Source organism: Ambystoma mexicanum, chromosome 8 (genome assembly GCF_040938575.1).
Source record: "Ambystoma mexicanum isolate Mex_15411 chromosome 8, UKY_AmexF1_1, whole genome shotgun sequence".
In the NCBI taxonomy this organism is placed as follows: Eukaryota; Metazoa; Chordata; class Amphibia; order Caudata; family Ambystomatidae; genus Ambystoma; species Ambystoma mexicanum.
The window spans coordinates 433,689,977-433,706,060 of NC_090929.1; the positions used below are offsets into that span (position 1 = coordinate 433,689,977).

Sequence of the window (16,084 nt, forward strand, 5' to 3'; positions counted from 1 at the left end):
ATGCAGCAAGTGAAGCACAAATTCCTCCCGACAGATGACGCATCGTGTCACATACATACTTAAACACCTTGCTACTAATGGCACTACCCACATATTCAGAAAGATCTTCCCAAACATACTTTCCCAGCATCATGTATCAAAAGTAGTTGACATCACACTTCACAATGCCAGAGTTCCCCATCACAATAACCCCTAAGCAATAAATGTGCCAAATCATCAATGCCCTCCTAAACTCCTTGACGGAGGGTATATAAAACAACAACAATAGCAACTTCACGGCACTACTGGTGATTTCAAGTCATGCGTGCCAAAACCTTTTGCATAATACCCAACTTCAAAAAAGGGAAGGTCCATAAGCCGATCCAGTACACATTGCATGATGTGGGCATATGAACGCAAATCCAGATAATCATTAAACAAAACGTGTGTAGATTCCATGAAAATCACATAAATAGGTTGCGCTGCAGAAACAACCGAAAAGGAACGTTGGTGTAGGAACATGTTTCCAATTTCCTGATACAGTCGGTGTGTTATGGGCATGGACCAGAGCGCCAGCCAGAGTGATAAGAAGTGGAAAAAATGCATGCATTATGCACAAGATGAACCGCAAGTCAGTGCACACTGTGCACGCGACTCGTTTACACCCTGCCTGGCATCTTCTTTGCTCGCCATTGAAGCCCTCTGCACGCTTCTTCATTGTGTAAACGGCACAGATACAAACGTGTTCATCTAGCACCCAGAGCACCGGTATGCCGCAACACCAGCCTTGCACTATGTGAGAACGTTAGCTAAACCAAGCTATATGGTCCTCTTTTTAGGGGCCGTGTGGGTGAGGACTAAACTGTATCACAACAAAACACAATCCCACAGCAATGGCTTCCTCCCACTAAGGCTATGAGTTTGTCTGTAGCATCTGCCCGCTATACATACAAGCTGCCCATTCAATATATAAGCAGACACACAAGGCCTTTCAAAAAATAATGCATAATTTAATGTCTATCACAATCATAAAAAGAGTAAAAAACACCAGTGATACATCTAAAACGAACCCTACAAGTTCACAGAAAAATACACCAATTCATTAAGTGTGTATCTGAACATCACCCATTAGGTTTGTACAATCAGACATAATATGTGGACACACTTTTGTTGTATATTCTTATTACAATATTCTCCTCTTCTTTGGGAAAAAAAACAACGTGCCAACACTAGACATATGTTTCTAGAATCTGTACATTTCACAAGAATACAATCAAGTCAATTTCCTTTGTGTTTCTTCACAGATTCTGTCTTCAGGAGACTGTTTCTTTGTCACGTAGTCACATTTGAAACGTGTTGCATACCAGGGGCACCCTTGTACTCCCAAAAATAGATCTAAAAAAGATTTAAAACAAGACAGACATCTATATCAGATATCATGTGTGGTCTCATGTAATGTGTAACCAGGCAGAGCTACTACATACATAATCTCTTTTTACTTATTAGCCGTTGGGACAATTTTCACTCAAGCCCTGATCATCCCTAGATCTGGGCAGTAACCAACCCCAAAACATGAGTTGTGTGCTTCATCTGTAATCATACGCATATCTATGTTACATACAACTTCTATATAATGATCCTACATCTAACGTGTCACAAAAGAACAGGGTCATGCATCTTCTATGGTGGTCGTTATTATTTGCTCATCACAATTTCACTCACTTATAAATATGCTTCGATCTTATGCACGGATAATTCACTTAATTTCCTTGGTAATTTCATTCAAACACTTCTGTTACACGGAACACGTGTTGCTGATTTTCCGTGGTCGACCTAGTAAACAATCACAGTAAACAATTCTCTATGACTACACCGAGTATCAAAACTACAGAGCCATGTGTTCCTAATTTACCGTGGTCTGCCCAGCAATTAATCACAAGGAACTACACCGAGTGTGAACCCGTTAAACAATATTACAGCCTCTTCTAATGCTTACCGCTAAATGGGAAAGCCAAACACAACTTCCTTATTTCTTTCACCGTTGTTTACAAGTTGTCTACTCGCAATCTTCAACGGTCCATATCAGCCCGCCTATAAACACAGTAAAACGCCATTAGCATTGCTCTTACTAACCATAGAGTCGCGCTCTATTCGATCAAATTCTCCCCTCACGTTACCTTAATGAAGGAGTTTCAAGCTTCTGTCTTTCGTCCTCTTCCAAAGTTTCTCTGCGGTGACACACGGTTATGTGTGTTAATATACCACCTGACTGCCGAGAGAGAGGTTACGCGCGATCACGTCACCGCGTTTTTTCATCTTGTGACCGTAGGGCGTGATGACAGAGGGCTACTGTCAGCCCAAGTGTGCATGGGCTGTGTAGTCTTTACCTCAAATCATGGTTTTATCCCTGACGTGGCCGGCTGTATATCGGCTGATATATGCCTAATGAGTACTGTGTACGGCATAGGGGAAATCAAAGCGTGTCGGTCTGTCACATATTGAACATATGGTATATGTGTTTTTCGTGTACTCGACACGCTCATGAACTGCTGTGTTGCATGTTTGTGTGGGTCCCGGAAGCCCCGGGTTCTGGTCAAGTTTCTGGTTACCAGTATGATTATGGACAGGAAGTGTATACTGATGCCCTGGAGCAACCAGATTACCACCTACTCCCTGAGCACGGCTGAGCGATAAAAAAAAATACAGATTCCTCTGTGGGCCGCGGACAAGGCCTAAAAACATATGGGGTCCTTTGGGGAGTTCTTTTTTGGCTCAGTGCCCGGACACTGCTGTTGCAGACTTGCCGTCCTCGGATTGAGGATCGATATTGTCACACACTTCCAATTGTAGCCCGCACTGAGGTATTGCTGTGTTTGGTATTGTAAGGGATATTGTTTAACTGTGTCCATCATCACCAACTGCTTTGCTGGTTGAGTGAGACACCAATCTACTTTAATAAATAAAGTTATTAAGAAACAAATAGTACAGTGGCAAACAAATAGTACAGTGGCAAACACCTGGAAGAAGCAAGGTGGTTGGTGTAGGGGTGTTTGTATTTCCCACCTTTCTGGTATTACCCAAATATTATTTAGAAATTGCATCATAGCCAAACCAGAGTCAGGATAATTATCTGCCATATCACGAAAAGTGATCATATCCTTAAACTAAGTAAAGTAGAGGCTGGTTAACAGCAGGACTACAGGTCCAAAAACTTGGTAGGTTATGGTGAGTTCAATATACCAGAATACCTAGCCAAGACTGAACAGCCTCATACTCCCCAATATACAATTATCAAGTGACACAGGTTGCTTAGCCACTGAAAGTTTCAGAAATAATAAACAGGGTGTTCCTCAATGTCTAAGGAAGAGTTGTGAAATGGCCTCACCATTGATATCAAACTGAACCATTTTAATGGTGCAACAGACCAATCACACATTCAGGAAGAGGCAGAATACTGAAGACCGAATGCCTGTCTGAAAACTGCAATCTATCAACCCATCGTCCTACCAAAGCAGGGGCGTGGCCCCAGACAACACAAATACTCCTTAATCTCACCCAAAGATGGTGGTGTGTTACCCACTGTGGCACTGCCAGACTAGTCAGATCTACCAAACCATAAGGCAAGACTATGGACCTCTGACAGACATTCAGCAGCCACTTGCTGCTGAGACAGTTTCCCATCTGCACTGTAATAGCACAACATGGTAACAGTTAACAAATAATTTAGAAAGGCACAAGGCTTCTGTAGGATAAGAAATAGAACAGGGCTTAAGAAAATATTTTTATATATACTGTAACAAAACGTTTACTTTTCTAGAATGTTTGCGTTTGTTTTACAAGGAATAGGACTCATTGTTGTACTGAAGAACAGCCATGAACATTCCAAAGCAATCCTCAAGGCATGTAGCTGTTGTACTAGTAGACAAAAAACAATCTGTCAACTGTCTATGTGCGTTAGGCACAGGGGCTCTCAGATCAATTGCCATCAGGAGGCAGGGACTTTTAGAAAGGAAGAATAAATAGTTCTGCCCTTCTGGAGTGACGGCAAGCTGGCTGCATAACAAGTGGTGTTCCAAGTCTAGGAGGGATGAGTGAGCAGGAGGGAGGCCTATAGTAGCATCAGGAAATGTTAAAGAGCACAGCATTCCTCCACTCGTAGAGAACTGGCATAGGTGACCTATTTTCAGAATTACAATGTATGGTTAGAAAGAGGAAGAAGAAATCAAATAATTATTTGTCTCCCAGAGCCAGCAATGTAACAAATATCAGACAGGTGTGGCAATCCTGGCCAGGAAGAAAAGGTAGCCTTAGTTCAAAAGTCTGGAGTTCCAAGGCATAGTTCTAGTCTAGAGTTAGTTTTCAACATCTGCTGCTCCAGCCTCTGACAGCGGTTCAGGGCTTCTTACGCCTTTTTCCGTACTCGCAGACTTCTTTTTCTTCTTCTCTTTCTGATCCTGATTGCGAGAAGCCAGTTCATCACCTTTTCGGGTCATATGGGCAAGCTGGAAATACAAATGTCCTGGTTAAGAAGAGGTTGATCGTAAACTGCAACTTCAAGTGACATTTTTGCCATACAGCTTGTGCAGAATGAGAGGAGATAGTTGGCTTTGCTAAAACCTGTAATCCTTCGACTTCCTCCCTCCCCTTTGCACAGTCAGCTTCAAGCATCTCAATTCAGCCCTCTTCAAATCTACAGTTTCAAATAGGACAGTCAGTTGAAAGGCACTTGCAACTCAAATCTTGTAACCAAATCGTGTTTTTGCTTCTGAAAAATATTTTTCCAGGTTAAGCAACATCATTTATGAATAAATATGCAAAGTACTTAATCTTATTGCAGACAGTCAGCATAGTAAACCCAATCCTCAATTGACTGACCATAATCTTCAAAAATCGCAGTCACAGGTCCCAGCTTTTTACCTCTCACAGGTCAATAAAGCAGGGCCAGATTTAATAGTATCACGATAGAATTTAAACAAAAAATAATTACCATGGCACTACTTCTTCGGGCCAGTAGCTTCACGTCTTCTGCATTTATGGTGCTTCTCTTGGCATGCCTGAAAAAGAGAGATGGGTATGTTCTAAGCAAGTTTAGTGATGCATTTGTCAGGGATGTGCAAGGTTACAGCTGAGTTAAGTAACACAACAGGTCGATCACATCTTAACAACTTTCACACAACTGTTTACTTGAGAAGTTGGCAGTGAAAAATCACCCCCATTTTCATCTCCATTTTGTGATGTGGACTCAGCAGAGACTTAACTGTCTGATGCATTCATGGTCAGAAATTATGCAGTATGTCCACACCCTTCGCTTGATGAACGGAATCATACAGGCACTTCTCTGTTGAGCTCACGTCACTGAAGAACGATGTGTTGATGGCTACAGTGAAATGCCATGCATTTCTCATGTAAGCACCACAAGAAGAAAGGGGGGGGAGGGGGAGTTGTTAATTTTTCAGAAAAGATTCCCCTTAATGCCACTTTAAAATTTGTTTCAAACAGCCTAATATTCGAGTGTGAACCTTCAGAACAGGCACATCCTGCTTCCGTGGACTGGATTACGGTTTGGAGAAACAAAGTGCACAGCTGCCTATGACCTCTTCAAACTGCTCGTCTAAGTGTTCCATTCCGAGAGTCATCTTGGGAACACCCACCAAGGAAGGATTGATATAGACAGGAAAGTGGGCGGTGTGATGCATTTCGCATTTGAAAAAGGCTACAGTGATTAACTAAATTGGTATAATAAAACACGACCTCAGACTACAGCATCACCTTGGAACCCAATCTTGGTATGTCAATCCTGTGTTTTTTCCAACGCAGTAAAAAATGTACAATATTATATAATTATAATATGTTATATCTAGGACGCATGACGCCCGTAGCCTCAGTTGTAGTTTTTTCCCAGAACGTGTGGCACAAATCTCCAGCCTGTATGACTGCAGAAAGCTTTGCGGTAGCATAAACTGCAATCGCATAAGAAATTCTGTAGCGGGCAGGCTGGGAGGGTATGATGTGGAGTACGTCAGAGGAACATCCCATCGAAAGAACGTTACCAGGTAAGATAAGTAACTTGTTCTTTGAGGGGATTGTGTTCTCTGACGTATTCCACATCTTTGACAGACTCCCAAAGCAGTACCAGTGTATGGCGGTGGGAAAGGAATTTATAAGTTCATCAATTTAGAGTGCCCAATCACATTGCTGAATATAGGACTGCCTTACCAAAGGCCAAATCTTCCCCATGGATAGAGTCCAGGGAATAGTGTATCACAAAAGGTGTGGACAGAAGCCCACGAGGCTGCTTCGCAAATGCTGAGAATCGGGACGCCTCTCTGTAGAGCCGTGGAGGCAGCCATACCCCTAGTAGAGTGAGCCCGTAAGCCTACTGGAGGGTCCTTACCCGCCAACCGGTAACATTCAGAGATCGTCAAAATTATCCATCTGGACAAGGTCTGCTTGGAAACAGCCTGACCTAAACGCCTTCCAGCATAACCAACAAAGAGCTGATCGTCCACTCTGACCCGGGACATCCGTGAGAGATAGAAACTCAAAGCTCTCCTAGGATCCAACCTATGGAGCTGCCCCTCTTCCTTACCAGGATGCGGAGGAGGATAAAACGCCAGAAGAATCACCATCTGGCTTAAATGAAATTCCGACACAACCTTCGGAAGAAAAGAAGGACGAACCCTAAGGACAACCCTATATTTCAAAAAAGGTAGCTGGCGCTCCTCTCCAGTAAGAACATGGCATGATAACCCGTTCTGAGGTGAGTTTGCAGCACACGCTTTTTGCTCACTGTGCCTTTCACAGATGGGAAATAACCATTTGCATATCAGTCTTTGTCCCGCCCACATGGGCAGTCCAGCACCGAAATGCTATGGCAAGGACAACCCTATCCTTATGGAACACCGTGAAAGGTGGCTTGGCGGAAAGTGCCTGCAACTCACTCACTCTGCGTGCAGAAGTAATCGCAACTAAAAATACAGTCTTAAAGGACAACAGTCTCAATGGACAAGAATGTAATGGCTCAAACAGAGCTCCCATTAGGAACTTTAAAACCAAATTCAAATCCCATCCCGGCACCTGGAAAGGTGACTGTGGAAACACATTAGTTAGCCCTTTCAGAAACTGTGAAATCAAAGGGATCTTAAAATAAGAACATTCCTCAGATGAGAGCTTAAATATGGACAGCACCGCCAGGTAACCCTTAATGGTACCCATTTGCAGACCCTTGTGGGCTAAAGAAAGCAAAAAAGACAAAACCAAAGGAATGGAACATTGGAAAGGATCCACATTCTGTACCCTGCACCAGTCGCAGAACGGCAACGGTACAGGGATTTCGTTGCGGGACTCCTGGCCGAAAGCAACACCTCCATCACGTCTTCGGGGCGGTCCCAATCCTTATACCTCAGCCTTTCAGATACCAAGCATGAAGGCTGAGAGACTTGACCTCTGGATGGAGAACTCGACCCCCCTCCCGTGAGAGCAGATCGTCTCGGTAGGGAAGACGACGTGGAGGGCAGATGGACATGTCTAGAAGGTCCAGGTACCACGCTCTCCTGGCCCATGCCGGAGCAATGAGGATCATCCGGGAACCGAACCTCTGCAACACTTGTGGAATGACAGGAACTGGAGGGAACGTGTACAGCAGTGGGAAGGACCAATCCACTACGAACGCGTCCCCTAAAGCTCCTCTTGGAGGAAATTCGCGCAAGCAGAATCTTTTGCACTTCCGGTTGACACTGGTGGCGAAGAGATCCACTTGCGGGGTTCCCCAAAGGACGAAGATCTCCAACAGAACTTCCTGAGCCAGCTCCCACTTGTGAGAGACCGTGCTCTGCCTGCTCAGAGCGTCCGCCGCCGCGTTTTTGTCTCAAGCTAAATGAACTGGCGAGATCGAAATTTCCTGCTGGATGGCCCAGAACCAGAGCTGCATTGCCTCCCTGCATAATGGGAGTGACGCTGCCCCCCCTTTTTGTCGAGGTAGTGCATGGCCACTGTATTGTCCGTCATAATCAGGACATTCTTACCCCGCACAGACGGCAGAAAAGCCTTCAGGGCTAGCCTGACAGCCCACAGCTCTAACAGATTGATGTGATGCTGGCCGTCAACTTGTTGGCATGAGCTCCCCACCCCGTGAGAGATGCGTCTGTCACGATCCTCACCTCCGGCCACGGTTGCCAAAACGGAGCACCCTTCAACAGATGTCCGTCGACGGCCCACCACAGAAGGTCCTGGGCGACCGAGGGCGGAATCTGAACGGGATCCGCCATCCTGCCGGAAAACTGCGACCACTGCACCTTCAGAGCCCACTGCAGAGATCTCATCCGCAGCCTGGCCTCTGGCACCAGCAAAATGCAGGATGCCATGAGGCAAGTACTCGAACGCCAGGAGACTCTGGGCACGTTGAAATTTGTTCACCATCTGCAGAATGTGATGAGCCCTCAAATGGGGAAGCGAATACAGCCCCAGGGATGTGTTGAGCACTGCTCCGATGTACTGGAGCCACTGGGTAGGTGTCAAATGAGACTTCTTTAAATTGAGGGATAAGCCCTGCTTGTGAAGGGAGTGGCAGGTGACGTACAGATGATCCAGGACCTGCTCTGGAGAGCGTGCCCTGATCAGCCAATCGTCCAGGTAGGGGTAGACGTGAATCCCCCCTTTCCTGAGATACGCTGCCACCATCAGCTTGGTGAAGACCCTTCGGGCGGAGGTGAATCCGAACGGCAGGACCGAAACTGAAAATGCGAGTCGCCAACCGCGAACCTCAGGTACCTCCTGTGCTTGGTAGGAATCGGCACATGAAAGAAAGCATCCTTGAGGTCGAGAGACACAAACCAATCCTGAAGTTGAAGGGTCTGGAGGACTTGAGAAAGAGTAACCATCTTGAACTTGCCCTTCCCGAGGAGCTTGTTCAAACCACGGAAGTCCATGATGGGTCTCGAGCCTCGATCTTTTTTCGGGATCAAAAAATATGGGGAATACCATCCCTTGTTCCTCTCCGCTACAGGCACCAGTTCTATGGCGCCTTTCTCCAGCAGGGACAAGATTTCCTGCGCAAGGAGCGGTTCAGGACGCTTTAAAGACAACTGCCCCCGGTGGATTGTCGTGAGGCCTCTGCCGGAAGGGAAGACAGTAGCCGTGGGCTATGATCTCCAGAACCCACACATCTGAAGTAATGGCCCGCCATTCTACAAGATGTTGCACCAGTCTTCCCCCAACCGGCGAACCATGGGACATGGCCTCATGACTGAGCTGACACGGCTGCGGCAGTGCCTGAGGGCAAAGAGGCAACTGCCCGAGCGGCTTTGGCACCTCGAGTACGTTGCTTTCCACCTCTGGTAATCCTATGGTGGCAGAGTAGTACCGAAAAGGAACCTCCCCTCCATTGCTGTCCCCTAGGATGAAAAGGCGGAGGTTGGCCTACTGCAGTGCTCAAAGACTTCGCTGCAGCTTTGGAGGTCTGCAACCTCTCAAGGCTCTCATCAGCCTTGCTGCCAAAAAGATGGACACCAACAAAGGGCATGTTGAGAAGCCGGGATTGCACATCAGGAGTGAACCCCGACTTCCGCAACCACGCAAACCTGCGCATCACGGTGCTCGCCGCCATGGACCGGCTGACAGTCTGCCATGTCCAGACCCGACTGAACGGATTCACACATGGCATCCTTGCCATCTTGTACGAGGGCTAGAAAACCATCCTGTTCCTCCCCTTCGGGAATATGTTTAGCCGCCAAAGATGCACAATTCCACAGAGTGCGAGTGAATCTTGTCAAGGCACAAACAGAGTTGGCTGCCTTTAAAGCCATACCCCCAGAAGAAAATACCTTCTTCGCCCAACCATCAAAGCGCTTATCGTCCCCATCAGGAGGGATGGTAGGGTACACAGCCTGCTTCGCTGGGGCCGTAGCCGCCTGCACCACCAAACTCTCCGGAGTGGGGTGCGTTGACAAGTAGCAGGGGTCATCACTGGATGGACGGTATTTTTTCGGAAGCGACTTATTCACTGCCGGGAGACTCTCCGGAGCAGTCCAAGCCACCGCCACCATCCTTTGCAAAGCCAAATGAAATGGCAACACCGGGTCAGTGGGTGGACCTTGGTCCAGTATATCTCTCAGGTCATCCTGCAGAAAATCAACAGGTGGAGCAGACCACCCCAAGTACTCAGCCACCCTCGACACAAGACGCCGATACAAGGAGTCGGCATGTGTACCAGGCTCAGGCCTGCCAAACTCAACCTCCGGAGAGGTGCCAAGACCACTGGCGTCATCCAAGGACTGACGTAGGTCTTCCATTTGACTGTGACCAAACAACAGGTCATCAGGAACCTCAGGAGGCACAACCCCCTCCTCATCCGACCCTTCTTCCACCTCTGAAATGTAGCCCAAAGGCTGGAATAAATCAAGCCTGGGGGGATGACCAGAGAAGGGCTCAAAGACAGGCCTCACTGACTTACTGAGAGCCTTCCTCAGAGTTTCCACAGCCCTCCGGGGCACCTCTGGTAAATTCTCCTCAAAAGGCGTTGAGGGCGCCGATGGAATTGGCGTCGACCGAGGCGCCGATGACTTCGACAACGGCTTCGAGGCCGGAGCCCCGAGCATGTCCTTCGACGACTTCGGCGCTGATGGCGTCGATGCCTTCTTAGAAGGCCTCACAGATTCCGACGGTCTCGAGGGCGCAGAGGACCAGGACCTGGCACTGCTATGGCGATCATCCTTGTCCGATCGAGATGGCATTTTTGGAAATGCAGTATCCTTCTCTGCCTGGTACTATGGAGACAAACGGGTGGTCTGTTTTTCTAAGCGGCCTGGTCTTGTTTACGTAATAAAGGACCGCCCTCCTTACATACTGTGTGGAGTTTTACCTCAGCTGAGCTGGTTGGAAGGCCGGTAGCTCAATGGATTGGTTCACATGGAATTTGGAAATGAACTTAGAACCTGGGATGTGTGCGTAAAACCAGTTTGTCTTTTTGTATGCCAAAGAAAGGGTCCTGCACCAACAATGCCTGCAATTTACTAACTCTTCTTATGGAAGTAATAGCCACTAAGAGGACACTCTTGCAAGTCAGGTGTTTCAGACTATGCATAGGCTCGAATGGGGGCCCCATGAGCTTTGCGAATACTACTTTGAGATCCCAGCCTGGCAGTGGTTTTGAAATTGGAGGGTGGAGTCTCTTTCCTCCCTCCATGAATGCCTTCATGACCGGCACTTTCCACCACAATACTTTATTCTGGGAGGTGGTGTAAACCGATAAAGCCGCCAGGTGGACCTTTATAGAGTTGAATACTAACCCCGGGTCTAGCAAGTGGAGCATATAATTTAGAATGTGGGAAGGAGTTCATTCTATGGGGTTTATTTGTTTAGACTGGCACCAAATTACAAATCTCCACTTTTTGAAATAACAGAGTCTGGCGTTTGGTTTTCGTGCCTCCTTGAAGATATCCATACACCGCTGTGGTAGATTAAGATGTCCGAACTCTATGACCACAAGAGCCATGCTGCCAAGTTCATTGAGTGTGGTTGAGGGTGAACTGTTTTTTTTTTAAACAATTTTTATTGATTTAACAAACAATACACACCAAACTTGCAGTATATTTAGTAACATTTCCATAATAGTTGCATAAACATTTTCACTACTTACCCCTATCCCTCGCCCCATTCCGAGCCTACTACTTCTCATATTTTGTTTCTGCTTCATATAATAGGGTCTCCCCTTCTACTGGTTCCGTCGGGTCTTGTAATGACCCAAACAGCTCTGCTATTAATAGTTTCCAGGCCATCAGAGACTGTCTCCTCCTCCTCCTCCTCCCCGGCTCGCTTCTAGCCTATGCCCATTTCTGCAAATCTTTCCACCACACCTCTAATCGTGGTCCATGGCATGTCTTCCACCCCATAGCAATCCTCCTCTTGGCGAGCACATGCGAGGTCCTTCAATTTGCTCACATGCTTAAGTTCCCGTGGTCTAGGGAACCCCCCCAACAAACATGCCCACACTGTGTCCACTATGATCTTAACTCCTTTTTCCGCAAGCTTTTGTGCCACTTCGCTCCAGAAGCGTTCAATGACCAAAACATATGCACCATGCCCGCATTCTCTTCATCACACTTAGGGCATGTTTGCCGTCCTACATTTTTAAACTTTGATATTTTTAAACTTTGGCGTCTGGTTCTTCTGCCAGTACCACTTCAGGCCATGTTCTCTTAATTTTCTGCACCAGTCTATGATACGTGATATACTGGCCCGTGTGTAACCCGGTTTCCTCGCCCAACACCTCTAAATCTATGATAGTCCCCTCTTGCCAGATATCACCCATTGTTGCTAGCCCAATCAGTTCCCAGTGGTTTCTGATTGGCCCCCTTAACTGCGCATTTCCCCTGCCAGTGCAACTAGTGGTACCTGCGGGGAGCATGGGGATGGGTTCTCCATCATCTGGCACGCCCTGCGCCACATCCTCCACCCAAGTACCATCATCTTGGGACGCCCTTCCGTTTCTGTCTTGGGCAACCACATCATCTCTTTAAGTAATATGTGGCACAGTCTTGTCCAAACAGCTTGGACTCAGAAGTCACTTCATCTGAGAGCCATTTAGCAACATATTGTAGTTGGCTTGCTACATAATAGACTTGGTAATTGGGCAGTTTTATACCCCCTTTTTCGTGGAAATTCTGCAGTTTCCAGAGGGCCACTCTATTTCGCGTGCCACGCCACAGGAAATCTCTGCACATACTGTCCAGTCTAATGAAGAATTTCTTTGGTATCCAGTGCGGGATGTTCCCAAAGTAATGCAGGAGCCTAGGCAGAACCACCATCTTCAGCATCGCCCCACGCCCCATCATTGCTAAAGGCAACTTTACCCAGAACCTCATGCAGTTTTCGATTTTCTTGATAGCTACCTCTGTGTTGAACCTATGTTCGTCTTCCACCGTGTGGTATAGGTCTATCCCTAGATAGCGAAACGTGACTACCACCCATGGTACCTGTCGCAACGGTAGTTGTTCCTAGGGGATCCCCTTATATCCGCCTAATGGGAGCATACTGGACTTCTGGGGGTTCACCGCTATCCCAGATATCTCCGCGTATCTTTCCATTACTTCCAGAATGTATTGGAGGTTTTCTTCCGGATGTCATAGGTACAACAGCACATCATCTGAATATAATGATATCAGATGTCGTTCGCCCCCGACAGCAATGCCTATCGTATCGTATTGTTGCCTCAAGTAGATCGCTAAGAGCTCTTGAGCCAGTATATAAAGCATGGGGGACCACGGGCAACCCTGCCTGGTGCCCCTACAGAGCTGCCACCTTTCCGATATCACTGCTCCGGTTTTGACTCTAGCCAGCGGTTCGCTATATAACATCTTGGCCCACTGCAAATATCCAGGACCCATCCCATAGCCGGCAAGGGCCGCAAGCAGCCATGACCATTTCACCGAATCAAAGGCCTTTATTGCATCCAATGACACAATTGCTAGTTCACCTTCGTTCTCGCTTCCGTATTCAATGACTCTGTGGAGCCTTCTAAGGTTATTGGCTATGTTCCTATTAGGGACATAGCCTGTCTGATCAGGGTGTATTAATTTGCCAATGACCCTCCTCAGTCTATTTGCCAAGACCGCCGTCAATATTTTACTGTCTTGGTTCAACATTGATAGGGGCCTGTATGAACCGCAGCTATGCCCGGGCTTATTTGGTTTGGGTAGCGGTATTATAACCGCTTCTGAGTGACTCAGGCAGCCTGCCCCGCTCATATGCCTCGTTTAGCATATCCAACAGCGGGGGAAGCACCTCTCCCTTGAATGTTTTGTAAAACTCATTTGTGAGTCCGTCAGCTCCCGGAGTCTTACTAGTGGGCAACTGTCTCACCACCTACTCCAGAGTGATCGGTTCATCTAGTTCCTCTCTCTCCTCGGCACTAATCTATGGCAATCCTATGTTCTCTAGTGTTTCTGTAATCGTCGCGCAATTATCCTGCCCATCGTCCCCGTACAGCTGCTCATAGCAATCTACGAACTCCTGGTTGACCCCCTCCTGGGTATCAACCACCCTTCCATCTTCTCTTATTATCGTCCTGATCATGGGTCTAGGGGTTTCACTCTTATATAGCCACGCCAGGATCCTCCCAGGTTTATCCCCTCTCGCGTGCCGTCTCTATATATTTTTTGTAGTTAAGGTTACACAGTCTCTCCCAGTGCCCGGCACACTTCTGTTGCAGCCTGAGTATCACTTCGGCCGCTTCTTTGGTATTATTTTCTCCTTTCTGTGCCCTTTCCAGTTCATCCTCCGCTTCATCAGGTCTGCTAGGATCCCTTCCTGCAGTCCTTTGGATTTCGATATAGCTACTCCCCTCATCACTACCTTGAAGGCCTCCCAAAGTGTGCCCGCCGAGTCCATGCTACCAGTATTTGTCTCGAAATAATTCACAATCTCCTCCCTCATATCCTCCCTAAAAAGGGGGTCCCTCAGCGCCTCCCCCCTAAGGCGCCATGTCGGTATCCTCGCCCTCGGAGGACGATATTGCCATGCAAGGATCAAAGGAGAGTGGTCCGAAAGGACCCTCGCTCTGTACTCAACGTGCGTGGTCTCTGCCAATATCTCTGGCGTGACAAAGACATAATCTAGCCTTTTAAGTGATTGCTGCGGGGCATAATAGTGCGAGTAATGCCTCTATAGGGGGTGTTGCGCCCTCCATACATCTTCAAACCCGAAGTCACTTAGTAGTGTTTGCAACGCTTTGGCAGGTCTATCCGTTTTCCCGTCTGATCTGTCCACTTTGGGGTTTTGTACACAGTTGAAGTGCCCCCCCCCCCCCCCCCCCCCAGATCACAGCACTCCCCGCAAACATACTGAGGTTATTACAAAATGTTTTAAAATATGCCACTGTATTCTGGTTTGGGGCGTACGTGTTCACCACACTCATCTCCCTGTTTTCCACCAACCCCCTCATTATAACCATCCTCCCGTCCGCCTCAACCAGCGTCTGTAGCAGCTGAAATGGGACGTGTGGCGCCACCCAGATAATGACTCCCCTGGCATACGCCGAGTATGACGAACCCACCACAGTCCCCTTCCATTTCTTCCCAACCATCTCCAGCTTGTCTCGTGTCAAATGCGTCTTTTGTTATAGAGCACTATCTATTTTTTGCCTATAGCATGACCATATTCCTCTTCAAGTAACTATTGAGCCCCCTGACATTCCAGGTAACTACTTTAAGCTCCCCCATGGCATGGCAGAATACTTCTCCCTTCCCCTGTCTGGCCCGAATCCGTTTGCTTGACTCGTCTGTATAGGCTCGTAACCCAACTTAAACTCCCCACTAAAAACACAACAAACCTCCCAACCACCCACCTCCCTGTCCTGTCCCAACAACACCCCCACCCCCCAACTGTTGCCCAGCTCCATCCCTGGATCTCAGGCACCCCCGCATCTAGCCCTTTTTGGCAATAGCCCGTACTCGCGGCTCAGCAGGGTCAAATCGCCCTAGTGGCTGTTTTACTACCAACTCCTGGGGGGTAGGTTGCCTCCATTCTACTGCTCCTATTTACCTCGTCTAGCACTTCCCAGTCAACTTATGCTCTTTGTTATCTATATTCCGGTCCAGGATTGATAAGTCCGTAGGTGACATAATACAATTCAAATGTCCCAACATATCTCAACGGGGTCCCCCCCCCCGCTTGCCACCCCAGTGATCCTACCGCATTCCCTTCACTTAGCATGCTTCCCGTGATCTCGTTCTTCCTCTCGATCCGGGCAGCCCTGCAGGTCCAGCCCCGCCGTCGCTTCCTCTGGGGTCTCAAAAAAGAGCGCTTTACTTTTGTGAAAGACTTTTAGCCTCTCCGGGTACAAGAGCATGTACTTGATACCAGCCGTGCGCAGTCTCCTCTTGACTGCTACGTAGTTGTATCTCTGTCTTTGCACCAACATTGTGTAATCAGGGTACGCCGTGATGCTGGTAGGTGCCCTTTCAATCGTTCCACCTTTACGAAAGTATTCCAGGATTTTTTCTCTGTCTTTGTAGTTCAATATTTTCACAATTATCGCCCTAGGAGGGGACCCTGGTCATGGCTTTCTCATCAGGGCCCGATGTGCTCGTTCAACAGTGAACCCCTGTGA

General features: G+C 47.6%; 1 protein-coding gene across 1 annotated transcript in view; it reads right to left on the bottom strand.

Moving 5' to 3' along the window:
- Positions 1–968: 968 nt before the first annotated feature.
- Positions 969–16,084, bottom strand: part of CENPS (centromere protein S) — a 263,548-nt gene continuing 248,432 nt past the window's right edge. Inside the window, exons 4-5 of the mRNA XM_069609967.1 lie at positions 4,967–5,033; positions 969–4,481 (exon numbers count right to left, since the gene is read on the bottom strand). Of these exons, the coding sequence (XP_069466068.1) occupies positions 4,332–4,481; positions 4,967–5,033 (217 nt within the window). The 3' untranslated portion in view covers positions 969–4,331. The remainder of the gene's footprint in view (positions 4,482–4,966; positions 5,034–16,084) is intronic.